Here is a 16972-nt window from a genome sequence, read left to right as displayed (position 1 = left end):
CCACGGCTAAGGACCTTTACCCACTGAGCCATCCCTTTGGCCCAAAACATTTTTAATAATTTAAAGGTAATCTGTACTGTTACTGTTTGGTTTAGGTATATGTGCATTTCTTCTTATAAAACAGAAAAGGCACAAAGTTAATTGACAGTTTTCAGGTGAGTTCTGGCATTTAGCATTCTGATAACCTACTCATTCTTCTTTCCAACTATATTTGGGGCTCTTGGGCAGCTCCCATCTGCATGCGTCTCTAACGTCTCTATGTGCTTTCAGCATCCAATAAGAGAGCTTTGTCTCTGCCCCTGTATCTCCAGGAGGTACCATCTCTTCTCTTGCCCAGGGATACTCAGTGCAGTAATTAGGCTAGTGTGGAGGAGGACAGGACCTGAAGGGCTGTACTGACATGTTATGTCCAACAGTGGGCAGCAGAGGGCTGCAGAACTGGAAGCAGTCCAGGGCTTCAAGAGAAACGCCTGCAATTCAGAAGTCAGAGACATCATGGTTGTGAGGTGGTGGAATAATTCAAGGGCCAAGTGAAACTCCCTTCCCTGGGACAGTGGGAGATTCCAGACACCCGATGAACAGTCAATATGGGTTTGATATTTTATAACTGCTGTTTGTTGTCTCTCTAACTTTACAACCAGGAAAAGTGAGAAAGGGCATAACAGCAGGGGCACAATCCCACCTGGTTTCAAAGCCCACATTCTGCCCTGTGCCCCAGGAGCTGAGCTGGGCAGAGCTATGGCAAGCCAGCAGTCTGCCTCCAGAGCTCAGCTCAGCTTTCTGCTCTTCAGAGCCTCCAACTTCTGACTCATGTAGTTCATTCACACTTCTTATACTCCATGGCATATGCAGGAATTAATATACATTTTAATGATTCCAGATTTCCTCTTACTGTATCAGCAAGTTACAGCCTAATGGGTAATTCTGCAATAGCAGACCGAACTGCCTGACTGCTACAGAGACTTCAGTGCTGACAGTACCAGAAACACTATCTGGCCCTTGTCAGAGGAACCATCACCAAACTCTGTCCTGGACTATGAATCCCATTTGAGCAGGGAGTGTCTCATTCCCTGTGGTAACGGTTATCTTAGAGCTTGATGAAGGACAGGAAGTCAGTAAATACTTGTTGACAGTTGTTGACAGTAACTTTTTATTGTCTCTACATGGTATAGCTCACTTTGTCTCTTTGTTTTGTTTAAATGGTTTATTTTGGTTTTACTTTATGTGCACACATGTTTGCCTGCGTGTATGCATGTGCACCTCATGCAAGCCTGGTGCTAAAGGGAGGCATCAGATCCCCTGAAACTGGAATTATAAACATTTGGGGGCTGCCATATGGGTGCTGGGAGCCAAAATGGGGGTCAGCTGCAAAAGCAGCAAGGGCTTTTAACCACGGTGACATTTCCCCAGCCCCGGATATTGTGCTTTAAATCATAGTCTTGTTAGTCAGTATTCCACTAACTTTTAAGAACTATCTGTGATAAACATTCTTCCATAATAGTCTTCATTGTCAATGAAAATCCCATTGTTGTTTTATTTCCTTGTAGATGTTCACCACTGTGTGGGCTAGAGACAAAATGAGCTTCCATTTTCCCTGTCTCAACCTGTGAGCTTAGGCTTCGCCAAAAGACGCTCTCAGGCCAGTGTCAACATGCTACTTTTAAATGTTTTCTGTAGAGGTTCAGGTAGCGAATGTTCTTGACTTGGTGAGTCACATGGCCCATGTCACAGCTACTCTGTCATTTATACCATAAAAACACAAGCAGCTGTAACTTGTGAATGAACGTGGCTGTGTTTCTATAGAGTCACAGTGGTGTGGAAATAGGACCCATATGGAGCAGTGACATGAAATGCTGTTGTTATGTTGGTGTTTTCCATCTATCTAACAGTACAGGACTAAGAATATGGGAAGGAGTTCAAAACCAAAAGTAGCAGGCATTTCCACTACACTTCCTGCCAGCCTATACGCTTTCCTCAAGAATACTGATGACAGCCAGAAGGACTTTTTTGTTGTTGTTGTTGTAGCTTTTGCAAGATGGATGTCTCGCTATATAGCTCTGATTGTCCTGGAACTCACTATGTAGTCCAGACTGGCCTCAACTCACAGAGATCCACCTACCTCTGCCTTCCGAGCACTGGGATTAAAGGTATATGTTCTTATGCCCCGCTTAGAAAGACATTTTTACCACAGGATAGGAAGGCCAGTGATCTCCAGCTTATGTTACCCACTACCTTGAACCATAAGCCTCTATTAGCTATTGATATATTGATATGTTTATATATTTACATATTGATAGGGTTACAATGTTAAGCACCGTCAAAAGCACACATTTTAAAGGATGACCACATCAAATATAAATAGAATTCTTAATATTTGCTTCCTAAGTGAGAGTTGATTTTTGGAGACCATTAGTTGTTTCACTATCTATGATCCAAGGAATAGAAACCCAGGGTCTAGAACCCACATTATAGACAAGTTTTAACATGCAAGCTTTTGATTACAGCTGAACAAGTGCCATGATGTAGCCAGGAGACAAATGAACCCTTGTGAGCTGCGTGGCACTTGCAAATGAGTGACCTCTTGGATTCTGCCTTAGTTACAGTGGTTGTTCCTGGTCAGGGAACTGCAATGAGCGGGCGGGTAGTCGGGAACCACTGACATGTGATCAGGGAGTTTCATCAGGCTTCCCTAGGACTGTATATAAGTAGCTTTCAGCAGAAGCCAGGGTTGACTCACAAGACCCCTCACTGGCTGCTGAAACACTGTTCCTTGCCCAGGAAGCCTCAGAATACAGATCACACCCCATACTGGGATGCGTTCTGGCCCTGGTACTTTGGTCCACTTTACTTCTATCCCATTTCTCTTCCTACAACCTTTACACACGACCAATGGTAACCATTCAACCCAAATGACCTCACAGAACTATACCCTTGCTGGGCGGTGCTGCTTTCCTTCCACCACTCCCTCTGTCTTCTTCAGTCTGTTCCTCCTCCTTCTAGATGTTTCCTACTGTCCCTTCTGCTCAGGTAGCTCTTTCCCTGGGTGTTCTAGGCTGTTATCTAGTCAGAAAGGGTTCCCTTCGTTTCTCACGGCATCCCTATCTTGGACAGAGTTTGGGAAGGGTCTAATGTGACACAGCCACAGGGGTTGAGAGTGTGACACAGAGGGTACACTAGCCATCCACGTCTCAGAAACACTCAGAGAGAGTTGTTTTTCAGAGAAGGCGATTGCTGTTTTTAATTCCAAATTAAGCTTAGGAAGAAGAGGTGAAATGATATTTAGTGGTTTTTCTGTTTAAGAATTTAAGGAGTTTATTACTTTTAAATGTATTTACTTCAATATATATGAATATTCTGCCTGCATGTACTTACACCAAGCAGGTCAGAAGAGCCAATAAATGCCTGGGACTGGACCGGGAGTTAGGATTGTTATAAGCCATTATTTGGACCCTAGGAATCGAACCCAGGTCCTCTTGTAGCAACAACAAGTGCTTTAAAACCACAGAGCCATCTCTCAAGCCCCCAAATGCAGGATTTAAATGTTTTTTTTCCAACAAAGAATGTTTCTGAATCAGGTGTGGTGGCCCACCCCTGTAAACCCAGCACTCAGGGAGTCGGGCAGGAAGATTCTGAGTTACCCCCACACTAGACTCCACGTTAAGATCCCATATCAGAAACAAATTATCTAGTTTCTTTTTTTAATCATGAAGAAAATTTAGTTCTCTTGAAATGTTCTCAAGTGAAAGGAAGACTTGACGAGCTGTTCTGACAAACTCGACCCAAAGTGAGAAGGGTGGACGGCCCAGCACCAGAGAGCACTGTCCTTCTCCTTCCTCTGATGACCAGTCCCTGAGGACCCCTTATTTTGATGTTACTAGCTACTACAAGGCACTGGAAGTGCTACCTTACCCGGCTTCTGAAGGTCCTCTTTACTTCCGCTAGACGGCGACTCCTCTTCCATCAGACGACGCAGCCTTCCGATTCCCTCAAGCAGCCAGGAGCTGATGGACTCAATCTTCTCATCCCTGTACTGTAGCTTCCATATCAGAGACTTAATTTCTTTCAAAGTGTCTTCTCCAGTGTCCACCAGTTCCTTAAAGGGACAGCATTTGGGGTGTGCAGATATAAAATATAGCGAAATGAGTAACATTCTGAGTAGATTGTTTCCAGAAATAATGTTACTTATAAAAAATTGTTACTAGTCACACAAAGTAACTTGTAGGGCTATGAAAAGGCAGGATTCAGAGGGAACTGCCTGATTCCTCTCCTACCTACAGTGAAGAAGGGATGGAGGGGCTGAACAGCTGGTAAAATAGAGTGAGCCTAGAGCTCACAGCACAGCCTGAAAACCGGATGTGTTGTATGTGAGCTTGCAAAGACAAAAAAGGAAAGGTAAGAGAGGGAAGAGGAAGAAGCAGAGAAGGGTCGAGGGAGGAACTGCCTGCCTGTGACACTGAGAGTGACTTTAAGAAGACAGTTTCTGAAAGGATTAAGATCTCATGGTAATGTTTGGCACAATGGATGTAATGGGAGCACTGCCCTTCATCCTTCAGCATTTAACAACTCTGTCCATATGTACATGAGTACATACCAGTTACATGCACATGCACACACACACACACTCACTCACACACTCACACACACTCACACACACTTACTCACACACACACACTCACACACACTCACACACTCATACACACTCACACACACTCACACACACACTCACACACACACACACTCACACACTCACACACACACTCACACACACACTCACACACACTCACTCACACACACACTCACACACACACCCACACACACACTCACTCATGCACTCACACACACACTCACTCACACACACTCACTCACACACACACTCACTCTCACACACACACTCACACACACTCACTCACACACACACACTCACACACACTCACTCACACACACACTCACACACACTCACTCACACACACACTCACTCACACACACACTCACACCCACACACACACACACTCACTCACGCACTCACACACACACTCACTCACACACACACTCACTCACACACTTTTAAATGGTAGATGAATTCTTTTGGGGACATGATATACAAAACAACGCAGAACGAACCCTCACCTTAATTACGATCTGAAATTCTGCCAGTAGATCTGAATACTGTGCTGAAATACGCAAATACAGTAATTACTAAAACAATATTGGTATTTTAATAATTAAAAGTTTTACATTATTTTTTCTAAGAGTTTCTACTTCCAGAATCACACACACACACACACACACACACACACACACACACACGTGGCAGGGAGGGAGGAAGAGAGAGAAGAAATTATATTTCATCTTGACCTTATGGCAAAACATTAATCTAAAGACCCTAAGTCAAACCTCAGATAGAAAGAGAACTAAATCCCAGAGCACATGAAGACTTTAGCTCAATGATAAGAGAACTAAATGCACAAGACAATGAGTAAGAAACTCGAGTGCAGATTACAAATTCCAAAAGCGGCTCCATACTGCACCTGCTTTCTCAGGCCTCTTGCTTCCTGGTACCAACAGCATCCCCTCCTTGTAGAACAGCTACTTTAACCTGAGAATCATGTGGGAGTAATACTCTGACTTCTAAGGCTAGGTCATGTTGATACCATGAGCTTCCACTCTGTTTCTTGGGATGCTTTCCTTAGAGCCCATGAGGAGACCATGCATGGAGTCCATGAGGCTGTGTTCTGGCCAACAGTTTCCCCGAGGCACATCTGAGAGCCACATCAACTTCAGACGTAGGAACAGGTGGGTGTTTGGAGGGTCTAAGCTCTCAGATGCTGAATGTTCCATGGAATAGGCAGGCTGTATCCAAGGTCTGATCACATCATCAATTCACGAGCCAAGAAAGCTCTTTGCCCTAAGCTGCTAACTTTGTGATATTTGTTGGGATATCTCTCTGTCTCTGTCTCTGTCTCTGTCTCTGTCTCTGTCTCTCTGTCTCTCTGTCTCTCTCTCTCTCTCTATATATATATACATATATATGTATGTATGTATATATATATATATAATTTTTATGTATGTGTGTATGTATGTATAAGCAAAAGTCACATGTATGTACAGACACCCAAGGAAGTCAAGAGAAGGTATCAGATCTCTTACAGCTGGAGTTATAGGCAGCTTCAAACTTCCTGACATGGGTGCTAGAAACTTACCTCCAGTCCTCTGAAAGAGCGGCAAATGCTCATAGCTACTGAACCATCTATCCAGCCCCACTTTGAGATATTATACCAAAATACTTCACTGGTTCAAGACGGTTCAAAAAGAATGATTTTCAGACAGTTGAGAACCACATGAACTGATGGTCATGGCAGGGAAAGGCAGACCAAAACCATAATACCGTTCCATCCTACACTTATGCAAATGGCTGAATGTTAATGCTTTAATGCTTTTAGTGTGTTCAGTTTTTCCAGTGTTGGTGAGGATTTAGAGCAGCAGGGTCTCTTCCACATCACTAGCTGGATGAGAAATTTGAACAGCGATGGCAAACTAGCAGTTTCTTAAAAGGGACTCGGACACTAACCATGCAGCCCAGCCATCCCAGTTCTAAGAAATGTCTAAGAGATCATTTTTAAAAATCCAGAAAAATGCTTCCAGATGAATGTCCCTAGTTTCTTTACTTCTGATACACGAAGAACAAGGCAAATGTCCTTGTTTGGCTACTGAGCAGATGATGTGTGTGGAGCCCATACCTCTGCACTGCACCAGAGGGGAGGCAGCCTGGGGCATAAGAAAGAGGTGAAGCTTGTGTGTGTGTGTGTGTGTGTGTGTGTGTGTGTGTGTGTGTGTGTGTATGTGTGTATGTGTTTGATGCTGCTGTCAGACAGGTTACAACTCTAGTCCAGTCTGACATAGAACTACTTTGTAATCCAGACTGGTGTTTTAACTCACGCCAAACTCCGTTTCGGCCTTCTAAGTGCTGGGATTATAGGTGTAAGCACCCACCCCCAGATTCATGAAGGAGTCATAAAAATCCGTTTTGTAGGGTCAAAGAAGCCAGGAGGAGGAGTTTACATACTGCGTCATTTCTTTTTGTTTAATTATTAGTGTTAGGAGTCATCTAGGGGGATTCCAGAGACTGAGGAGGGATGTAAGATCAACTGGAAAGGGGCAGGTGGCGGTAAATACCTGACAAAAGGAACTTAAGGAAGAGGGCAGTGTAAACCTACAGCTTCAGTGGCTCTTGGTTTGCCGTGATGCCATGGAGCAGCTGTCTGTGGTGATGAGACTGTGTGGTGGAGAGGCAGCTCAGGAAGCAGAGATAGAGTCAGGGATAGTTACAACCTATACAGCCCTGGCCTCATCCGGGGTCTCACCTCCCAAAGGTCCTACAACCCTCCAAGTAGGACCACAAACTCAAAACAGGAGCCTGTGAAGGGCATTTCAGACTTAAACTGTGGGTAGCTGCCACCGTGAAGTTGTTCCACACTTAGCTGTGGTGGCAGTGGCCGCCAATGTATGTTCTCAAAATCCATTGACCTTAATTTAAGATAGATTATATGCAAGTTAATGACACTGATTTGAACAAGAACAAAATTGTATGGGAAGAGTGACACATTACTTACAGTGCTGAAGTATCAGTTGCCAAGAGAGGTCACCTGAGTTCTGTACGGTTACCACTTGCTTTGACGCATATTCTTGGGTTTGTTTCTTCAGGTAGGCAAGAAACTGGAAAGGAAAGAGACATGGCTGCTCAGGGCCTGCGCTCTGTGGGAGTTAGAGAAATGTCTGTGCAGTCATTCATCACTGTGCAACGATGCTTCATGATGCCGCTGACCGTTCTACTGTGACTATATCCATTCAAGAGAGGAGAAAAGGGTCCTGCTTTCTTACTATTTCAGCAGCCACATAAATGAACACGGTGTTTTGAATATGACTTGACACAGTTAGAGGTTAAAAGATCTGCCCGAAGGCTTTATAGCCACAAGAAAAGTGTTCCTTGTGTAAAAATGTAGCAGCAGAACTTCCCATCCTTTAGTAAAGGTTAGATACTGTCTCTCTATGAGAAGAGGCGAATGGGACACTTCAAAGGCTGGCAGCCGGATGTGTTGCATGGATGAGGGTTACAGAAGCAGCCAAAGCTCTGCAGTGTCCATGCATCCTTCTGAAAACTCTCAGCTCTTATACTGCTGTTTTAGCCCTTCCAAACAAGGCATGTGAGATTGCTGGGATAACCCCTGACGTTTAACAGACAGAAATAAACCACACAGAGAGGTTAAGGGGTTTCCTTCATGGCATCGTGGGAGTCCGTGGCTAGGCTACTTCTCATATCAGGCTCTCCTGAAAGATTTTTTTTTCCCCTGTAGTTATTAACAATGTCTGAAACAAACAAAACCAGAGTCTTTTCTCATCTATAAAAGGTACATAGTATATTATCTGACTTTTGAAATTATTATGAGCATTGAATGAAACTAAGTCTTACAACTCTTAGTACACTGATGCTGGCCTTAACTTTGAGGTTTTTACAGGTGAAGGGAAGTCATTAAAAATACATTTTCTTTCATCTCTCAGTTTACAACATTCACCCTGTGAGACACTAAGGACAGTGTATCCAATGAGTGACAGACTCTAACACACATCTTTCAAACAAGGGAATATTATACTGTCTAGCCATGGATTATGAAATATACAAATTATGTTTTAATAAACACTGTTGGATTCAACAGTTTCTATCATTAAAGTCAGTATGGATTTAATTATTGAACACATCCTTCTAAAATATTAAGATGAGTACATCTTAAGTATAAACAGGGAAGACTTACTCTTTTGAGGTATAACCCCTAATGTTAATGTTCATAAATTGAGGTTGTAACTTTAGGTGTTAAATGAACAAACATTTGCTGTGGAGTTTATGGTACAGACAACTTAATTTTTTAACCAGACAAAGAAAGCTTGGACACAAATTTTACAAATGAGGATATCCGAGTGCCCAACAGGACATGACTAGGTATTTCTTTGTCAAGAGATGTAGATGGATGAGTGCAGTAATGCATTTTCTGAAAGTATCTCCAGATGCCAAGGACACTAACTTTTTTGCAGGCCTTGCCACCACATTAATAACATGCCTTGAGACCATTTAAAACTAGATTCTTACTCTGCTGTCCTACTGGGCACTCAGCCTGTTTAAGTTTAACCTGCTTTTAGAAGAGTAATATGAACAACTTTATTGTGCCTTGGACTTTCCACACAGTCAGCCTTTTACAGCCTAGAGTAGATTCATAGCTTTTAATCTTAAGTTATGTACTTTTCCATGCCCTTGACCTAGAATAATATTTGTGTGTATGTGTGTATTGTGGTAATCGTTTTCTAAAATCGCTAACAGGTTAAAATAGCTATAAGCTAAACAGATATCGCATAAATATCAGAAGTGACATGTGAGTATAAGCTGATGACATCTGTTTGAGGTTTTGACTGCTATTCTGGGCCAGCTGGGGTCAACAAAGCAATTTCTTCTCTTGTAAAATTCTCTTGAAGATTTCTGTAAAGAATTCTTCATCTCTTTTCCATACTGTGTTTTCTGTGCTGTTCAATATAGAGTAAGCTTTTTGTTAGGGATGGGCACAGCCACCGATCAGACAGGCAACAGGGACAAAGCACACACACACACACACACACACACACACACACACACACACACACTAGACAGGCTAGAGACAGGCTACAGACAGATGGAAGACATTGGGAAAAACAGTAGAGAATTCAAATTTGGGCTTGTTCTTGGTCAAACCAATCCAAGAAGAAGTCTGTGTTTTCATTCCTTAATGTGGCATTAATGCAGGTGAGGTTGTGACTGTCAGAGTTCTCATACCCTGCTTGTGGAAGGGGCATTTAGTGTACTTTGTAAGCCTGGCCCTCTGCACTGGTGCAGAAGATGCTCACCCTGTGAGTGACTAGCCTGATTCCACCTCAGAGATGGAAGCCATTTTATTCTAGGGTCAGAATAAGTTCATTTCTGTATTCTGCTAAATTCCAGTTGGCTTGCTTTAACCTGTTTCTGGAATTTGGCATGCTTCCCACCTTATGGAGTTTGATTCCCACCTTGAACATACCCTGATAAGATAAAACGTTCTGCCAAATAATTTTAGAATGTTTTCAGTTACATTCTTATGTGACCAAAATTCCTCTGGAAATCCCTCAACTCTTTGAAAGCATTGCTTTATGAAGATAGCCCTGTCTGACAGAAAACCATATAAACCCTACCTTCTCATGTGTTTGATGCTATTTCTAAAACCCTGCTCTAGGGAGAGAGAACCCTAACTGACAATAAATAAATAAATAAATAAATAAATAAATAAATAAATAAAGCTTATATAATTTGACCAAAAAATTTTCGCAATGGTCTTACTCTTACTCAATGTAATTAACATCTATTGAATTTGCAGGTCCAGATATATAGGATCTATACTCAACAGAAATATATCTGTCTATCAAAACAATTATACTTGAATGGGCTTAGGAACAGGGTTGATTATTTATAGCCAAAAGAAATTCTCCAAAACCCAACCAATATCACTGTCTAAATAAGTGCTATAGTCATGTGGCGGACTACTGCACAGAATAAAGGGTCATAACTAACACTGCATGAAGATGGACCTCGGAGCCATGAAGTTGAACGAAAGCATGTATACAGACAGCATCATTCTTCGTGGACAATGTTTGATCTGGACCAAGCTGATCTCTAGTGTTAGAAGTTGGTGGTACTCTTGTAGGGAGAGCTGTGCAGGCGTCTGGAGGGATATGAAAGACTGGACATTCTAAAGCTATTGCAAGAGCTATTCTCCTCCTTTCTCACATGCACACTGTGGGCCCCCATGATCAATCACAACCATTAGTAAACATGAAGTTCCCTTGGACTTACTTCTCTTAATTTGTTATTTTCCTGGATGAGAAGGGACGTCTTTTGGTCGTTTACATAGATTTCATTTTCTAAGTTCCTTATAATTTCAAAATGTTTCTGTGTTTTTTTACTTTCAAGGAGTCGTAAATGTTTTATTTCTCGCTTCATAGTATCCTGCTCAAACATAAAAGCCACAGTTATCTCCTAGGGTTCAAAGAGCAGAGCAACAGCATCAGGGTGCCCAGCCCACAGCCAGAGCCTGGCTCTGCGTTCCTTCTGGAGCCATCTGCTGGCCACTGCATCACTCCCGCAGAAACCCCCAAAGGTTGCTTACTGGAAACTTAGGTGTGGAATCTGGTAAGGTCCTGCACGGACCTTAAGTAACACATCCTAGACACTAACAGAACTTCACAAGATGGACTGTGCTTTGATCCTTGAATGCCTCACACATGGGGAGGGGGTGAAGGGATTCACTGAGACTTTAAAAGAAAACTTAATGTTCCCAGGAGGAGAAAATCTTTCCTCTGTGGGAATTTATTTAGTCATGTATTTAGCTATTGTTTACTTGCTTTTGTGATACGGTGTCAAGTAGTGCAGCCTGGCCTCAGGAGTCACTATGTAGCGGAGGATGACCTGGACCCCTAATGTTCCCGTCTCCACCTCCCAGCTGAAGGCCACCAGGATGGTCTGTGCAGGGTCGAGCTCAGAGCCTGGGCAGCACATTTCAACTCCTTCAACTGATTTTCACTCTTTCAACTGATCCTTTTCACTAACCCTGGTTCTGAATCATTTATTTAATAATTTTTCTTACTGAGTTCTCTATGGAGTTCTTAATTATTGTACTGATACAAAGCAACCTCGTGGTCATCATTCATTGTATCATCCTCAGCACGAGCATCTTATTAAGAAAGAGGAATGTACATTGTGTGCTTGAGTGCATACGTGTGTGCATGTGTGTGTGTGCATGTGTGCATATGCGTGTACGGGTATGTATGTTGTGTGTGTGCATGTGTGCATGTGTGCATGTGTGCATGTGTGCATGTGTGCATGTGTGCATGTGTGCATGTGTGCATATGCGTGTACGGGTATGTATGTTGTGTGTGTGCATGTGTGCATGTGTGCATGTGTGTATGCATGTATGTATGTGTGTGCGCATGCGTTCGCTGGTGTGTGTATTACACTTCCTTGTAATGTTCTTTTTCATATTTCTTCATACCCACAGCATATCAAAAATCATATTTGATATCTGGATACATCAAGGAACAGGATAATTCCATGTTCAAGTAACCAACTCCACATAAAAAGTTTGTAATGAAGCTGATTACATAGTTTTGAAATATTCTTTACTGGTTCCTGCTTTGTTCGCTCTCCCTCAGTCTCTCCCTGCATGACCCAATCCCCATCCTATAAATGAGAGTGTTTAGTTCTCCTCATTGCTCAATACTTTTTCTACCATTATACCTGATTTGGTTCCATAGGCTCCACCTTCTTAATCTTGGTTGTTAATCTGATGGAATTGGTAGCTATAATACCCATAAAATGTGTAAGGCTCACGTCAGAGTGTGTCGGAGGGCATCGCAGACATGACTGGGTCATGAAGACGCTCAGTGAGCAAATGCAGTGCACGGATGGATTCCAGCTTTGTCCAGAGTCCTGGGAGGTGGTGGGACTGTGGAAAGTGAGGCCCGGTTGGAGGACATGGATTTCTGGGGATGTGCTATTGACTGGTGTGGCTTGGTCCCAGTCCCTTCTTCCCATAACCTTTCTTTGCCTTCCAGAGGCCCTGATATAAAATGCTTTCCTCAGTCATGCTCCTTCCTCTGTGCTTTCAGCACAGAAACAGAAGAAGCCAGATAATCACAGACCTCTGAGATCAAACCGTTCCTTCATTAAGTTGGGTTTCTTAGGTATATATCACAGTAGTGAACAACCACACCCCTTTCCTCTCTGTCTTCATGCATATATTGACTACAATTTTAAACACTACTATCATTAGAATAACTTTAAAAACAGCTGATTTCATGAAAACTGAGTAAATGGTGCTAATTGTAGGCACTAATGTTTCAATTTAAAAACGGAAGACAGATCTGGGGGCTCTGGGTGGGAGCATCCTTTTATTCCAGCACGCTGGAGGCTAGGGCAGGAGATGCATGAGTTTAGGTTGAGGATTGACTACACAGGAAAACTCTGAGAAAACCAAGGCCTGAGGATATAGTTCCAGCGGTACAGCACTCGAGTAGCCCAGGCAAGGACTGGAATCTAAACCCAACACTGATACTGTAAATTGCACAAAGCAGAAAACCAAGACAAGTGAGCCACAGGGAGTCTTTACCGTGTTGTCTGTACATCTGATGATGTCCTTTCTGTAGCGGAAAATGTAGTTGCTCAGTAATCTCTCCTCCTGCTTCTTTGCTATTTAAGGGGAAGAGGGGGAGGGAGGAAGGGAAGGAAGGGAAGGGAAGGGAAGGGAAGGGAAGGGAAGGGAAGGGAAGGGAGAGAGAGAGAGAGAGAGAGAGAGAGAGAGAGAGAGAGAGAGAGAGAGAGAGAGAGAGAGAAGATAACTGTCCACAAAGTTAGTTCAAAAAACCTTAATGTACAGCAGGCTTAGTTTTAACAGTCACACTGTGGTAACTGTTACCACAACAGAAGGCAGCTAGCTGTTTCCCTGTGCATCTGTCCACCCCTGCGTCTGGTTCTTCAGAAGCAACCACTTTATCTGTCTGTTTCTTTGTTTTAGTTATGTATGCGTGAGACAGAGGGAGGATGCATGCTTGTGCGCACGCAAAGGTATGGGAAGGTCAGGAGATAACTTGTGGCGTTTGAGGGATGCCTGGCTTATTTCACAGGTGCTGTGATCTGAACCCTGGTCCTCAGGACTGTGTACCAAGTGCTCTTAACCACTGAGCCATCTCCCCATTCCCGACCTCTTTTTAAGAAGTGTCCCTTTGTTGTGCCTCCCACTTAGTTCAGTTTTCTTAGATTATATGTTAATAAGGCTGTGGCTGTTTTCATGCATTTTCTGTTTTTCTTAGCATGACATAGGGAATTTTTAACATATTTACTCCTGCTACAAATTATCCACCCCTATCTAGATATAGAGTTTATTTAACCTCCTTTTAAAGTTGTGGATTTGGTTCAACAAATTTTTACCATTCAGACAAGAATGTAAGGATTAGTTGCTAGTGAGTCCATTGGCACAATATTTTTGTGTCAATATTGAGAATTTACACCAAGGTTTACAACACAATTGTAAAATATGCTCTACTATTTCCCAGGTACTTTAGAGGAAGGTGTTAGCCATTGGCAGCACTGGCCATGAGTTCTGAATCATTAGTTTTCCTCAGTGGAAGAATCAAATGGTCTCCCTCTGGATGGTATTAAGCAGTGTGGGGAAGTCAATCTTTTTTAAAGTATTTTTTAATTTTTAATTTTGTGTATGTGTATAACTGTGTATGAGGCCAGAAGAGGGTTTCAGTTCTTCTGGAGCTGGATTTACAGGCAGTTGTGAGTCACCTGACATGGGTGCTGAGATTCGAAACTGGATCCTTTTCAAGGGTAATCTGTGTTCTTAACCACTGAGACAGCTTTCCAGCCCTGAGTAAATCTCTCTCTCTCTCTCTCTCTCTCTCTCTCTCTCTCTCTCTCTCTCTCTCTCTCTCTCTCTCTCTGTCTCTGTCTCTCTCTCCCTCCCTCCCTCTCTCCCTCCCTCCTGTTTCAGAAAGCTTTATTTTTACTTGGTCTAAGACTTGGGAGAGGCTCCAGGGCGGCTACAAAGCTGCTTAGTGGCCTAAGAGGTTCATTCAGGTGTAGGTCCTGAGGCGGGCTGGTGCAGAGCAGAAGGGGGGCCCTTGGAAGGCGCAGAGGCCCCCTAGTCGTGCTTGAGAGTGAGCTGCTCAAAGAGGTACTCGCCCAGAGATGCCTGGGGCACCCCAGTCTGCGCTGATCGCTGATCGTGGCCCTGCCAGCCTACGGAGGTTGGTCAGGTGAATGGATGAGCTTCACCTCCTCATCCAGGAAGTGGCTTTTCAAGAAGTCACAGAGATGAGGGTCTGTGTGGGCAGATCCAAGGATCCCAGGGCATGCAGATCCAAGAGGGCCTGGTTCAGGTTCTTCTCCAGGGCCAAGGCAGCTTCCATGCCCTCCTGGAAGAGTGCACGGCCCCCACAGTCATCTGCAACTTGAGGAGAAGTTGAAGAAGACGCGCCCTCGAGCTTCTCGGCCAAATCACGGAAGAAGTGGCCTATACCCTTTAAAGCCATGTCATCCTGATCAAACTAGAAGCCCAGAAAGAGGTAGGTGTAGGAGGCCCGCAGGTGCAAGTTGACCAGGCAGTTCACGGCAGCTTCCACTTCGGTGGAATAATTCTGATGAATCTGAGAGGTCATGGCTGATACAGAAGACGGTGCTGGCTGGTCCTAGGAGCCAAAGGCGGCGAAGAGATGGTCCCGGAGTATGTGACTGGAGAGACTTGTAAGGCAGCTGGAAGCTAATAAAGTGGGAGTTCCCGGGTCTATTCTGTCCAAACACTGTTGAAGCAAGACACAGATCCATGGGACCTCAAAGACTCTCTCTAGTAAATCTTTTCAAAGGACAATTTCAGGTGAAGCGTTCCAGTCACTGCCGTGTGTTATTTCTAGCCATACTTGATAAAGATAAAAGCCCCTTACTACTGTTTTTATTACTTAGTATCTTTCTGATGACTTTTATGGAAATTGGTTATTATTATTATTGTTGTTGTTGTTATAAAATTGGCACAACAGCAAGCAGCACCCCTCAAGCCAGCCAGGCAGGGCAAGGGACCCTGCCACAGCACTGTCTTCTGCCCTCAGGCGTATTGGGTGCTCCAGTTTGAAACACCCTGGTCCATTTCTTTGCCAGCATCAAGGGAAAGTAGTTACTCAGCTACAACTCAGAGGAAGGCTTGCCCTGGAGTCCTGACTGCTGTATTAGTTAACTTTTCTATCGCTGTATTTCTCAGCCAAGAGCTATAGCCATGCCTGCAATCTACATTCCAGGGAGAGAACTTTAAGACCTCTATGATGTCCTTTCCCGTGGGTTCTTCTGTTCATAGCCCCGTTTCCTTTATCTCCTCTAGCAGTCATTCCTTCCCAAAGCCTGCTGAGACTTAGTATCAGATAAGTGAACCGTCAGCCGGTTAGAGAGATCTTCCTCGCTGGTGCCTCACTTCTTGTGGAGCTACAACTTTGCAAGCATGCTTTTACACAACATTTGTGTCAAGTCTCAGGGCACAGCTAAGATGGATGCATGAGTTTCACCTACTCCCTGCCCTGTGTGAGACCTGTGCCTGTGCAGTCTATCTTGTCTTGGTGGGCGGTCTTGCCAGGCACTGAGCACTTGTGCGCCTGTGCAAGTCTTGCACTCTTGCACTCTTCATTTCCTTCTTCCTTGCTGCTGCCTCCCATCCCCCCTCTTTCCTCTGTAAGAGAGTCAGAATGTAGAAACTGCTGCTTATTTAATTCTGACAGTGTTGCCTTCACCCTCTTCTTTGTACTGAGAAGAGAGGTGGAAAGACCTGGGAGAATGGAGTACCCATGAACTAGGTAAGAGCATCAAGTGCGAGCCTACCTGAGTTAATCAGATGAAAATCTGACAAGAAATGGAAAGACAACTCAGAAATAGCAGACGGACTCCTGCCCAGGCTCTTGCTATTATATGTAGATAATCTTGAAATTTTACCTTCTTGGAAATAATCACTATTCATTTTTAAATATGTCTCTGGTTTGCAGTTTATCTTACTGATTCGGGCTGTATTAATCCAATCTTTATGGTTATCTCGCTCACTCTCCTGTCCTCAGACATTGTTCTTTTATTGGTCCCATTCTGATCCTTTTCTTTACTCTGGGTCCTGGCCTTCTGAGTCCCACAGTCCTTTCATCATCTGGAAGACATGGCATCTTTAAGTGGCACCTGCTCAAAGACCTGTGCAGAGCTTCTGGACGATGGCCCTCCACTTCCTGAATGAAGGCAAAAGCCAAACATTCTGGACCTTAGGTGCAGGGCTAGGTGACCACAAATAATTTTTGGGTAGGATTTTTTAAATTTGAATACACACACAATTAATTATATGTG

The 16972-nt window shown here is 43.6% G+C and overlaps 1 protein-coding gene across 1 annotated transcript in view; it reads right to left on the bottom strand.

The window, feature by feature from the left end:
• Ccdc175 (coiled-coil domain containing 175) overlaps positions 1 to 16972 on the bottom strand; it is a 79580-nt gene that overhangs the window by 2955 nt on the left and 59653 nt on the right. The window contains 5 exon segments of the mRNA XM_076922040.1: positions 3910 to 4093; positions 5128 to 5171; positions 7611 to 7713; positions 10904 to 11056; positions 13215 to 13294. Of these exon segments, the coding sequence (XP_076778155.1) occupies positions 3910 to 4093; positions 5128 to 5171; positions 7611 to 7713; positions 10904 to 11056; positions 13215 to 13294 (564 nt within the window).

This window comes from Arvicanthis niloticus, chromosome 23 (assembly GCF_011762505.2).
Source record: "Arvicanthis niloticus isolate mArvNil1 chromosome 23, mArvNil1.pat.X, whole genome shotgun sequence".
NCBI classification, from domain to species: Eukaryota; Metazoa; Chordata; class Mammalia; order Rodentia; family Muridae; genus Arvicanthis; species Arvicanthis niloticus.
Note: the sequence above shows the minus strand (reverse complement) of the source record. Positions and strands in the feature narration are given on the sequence as shown.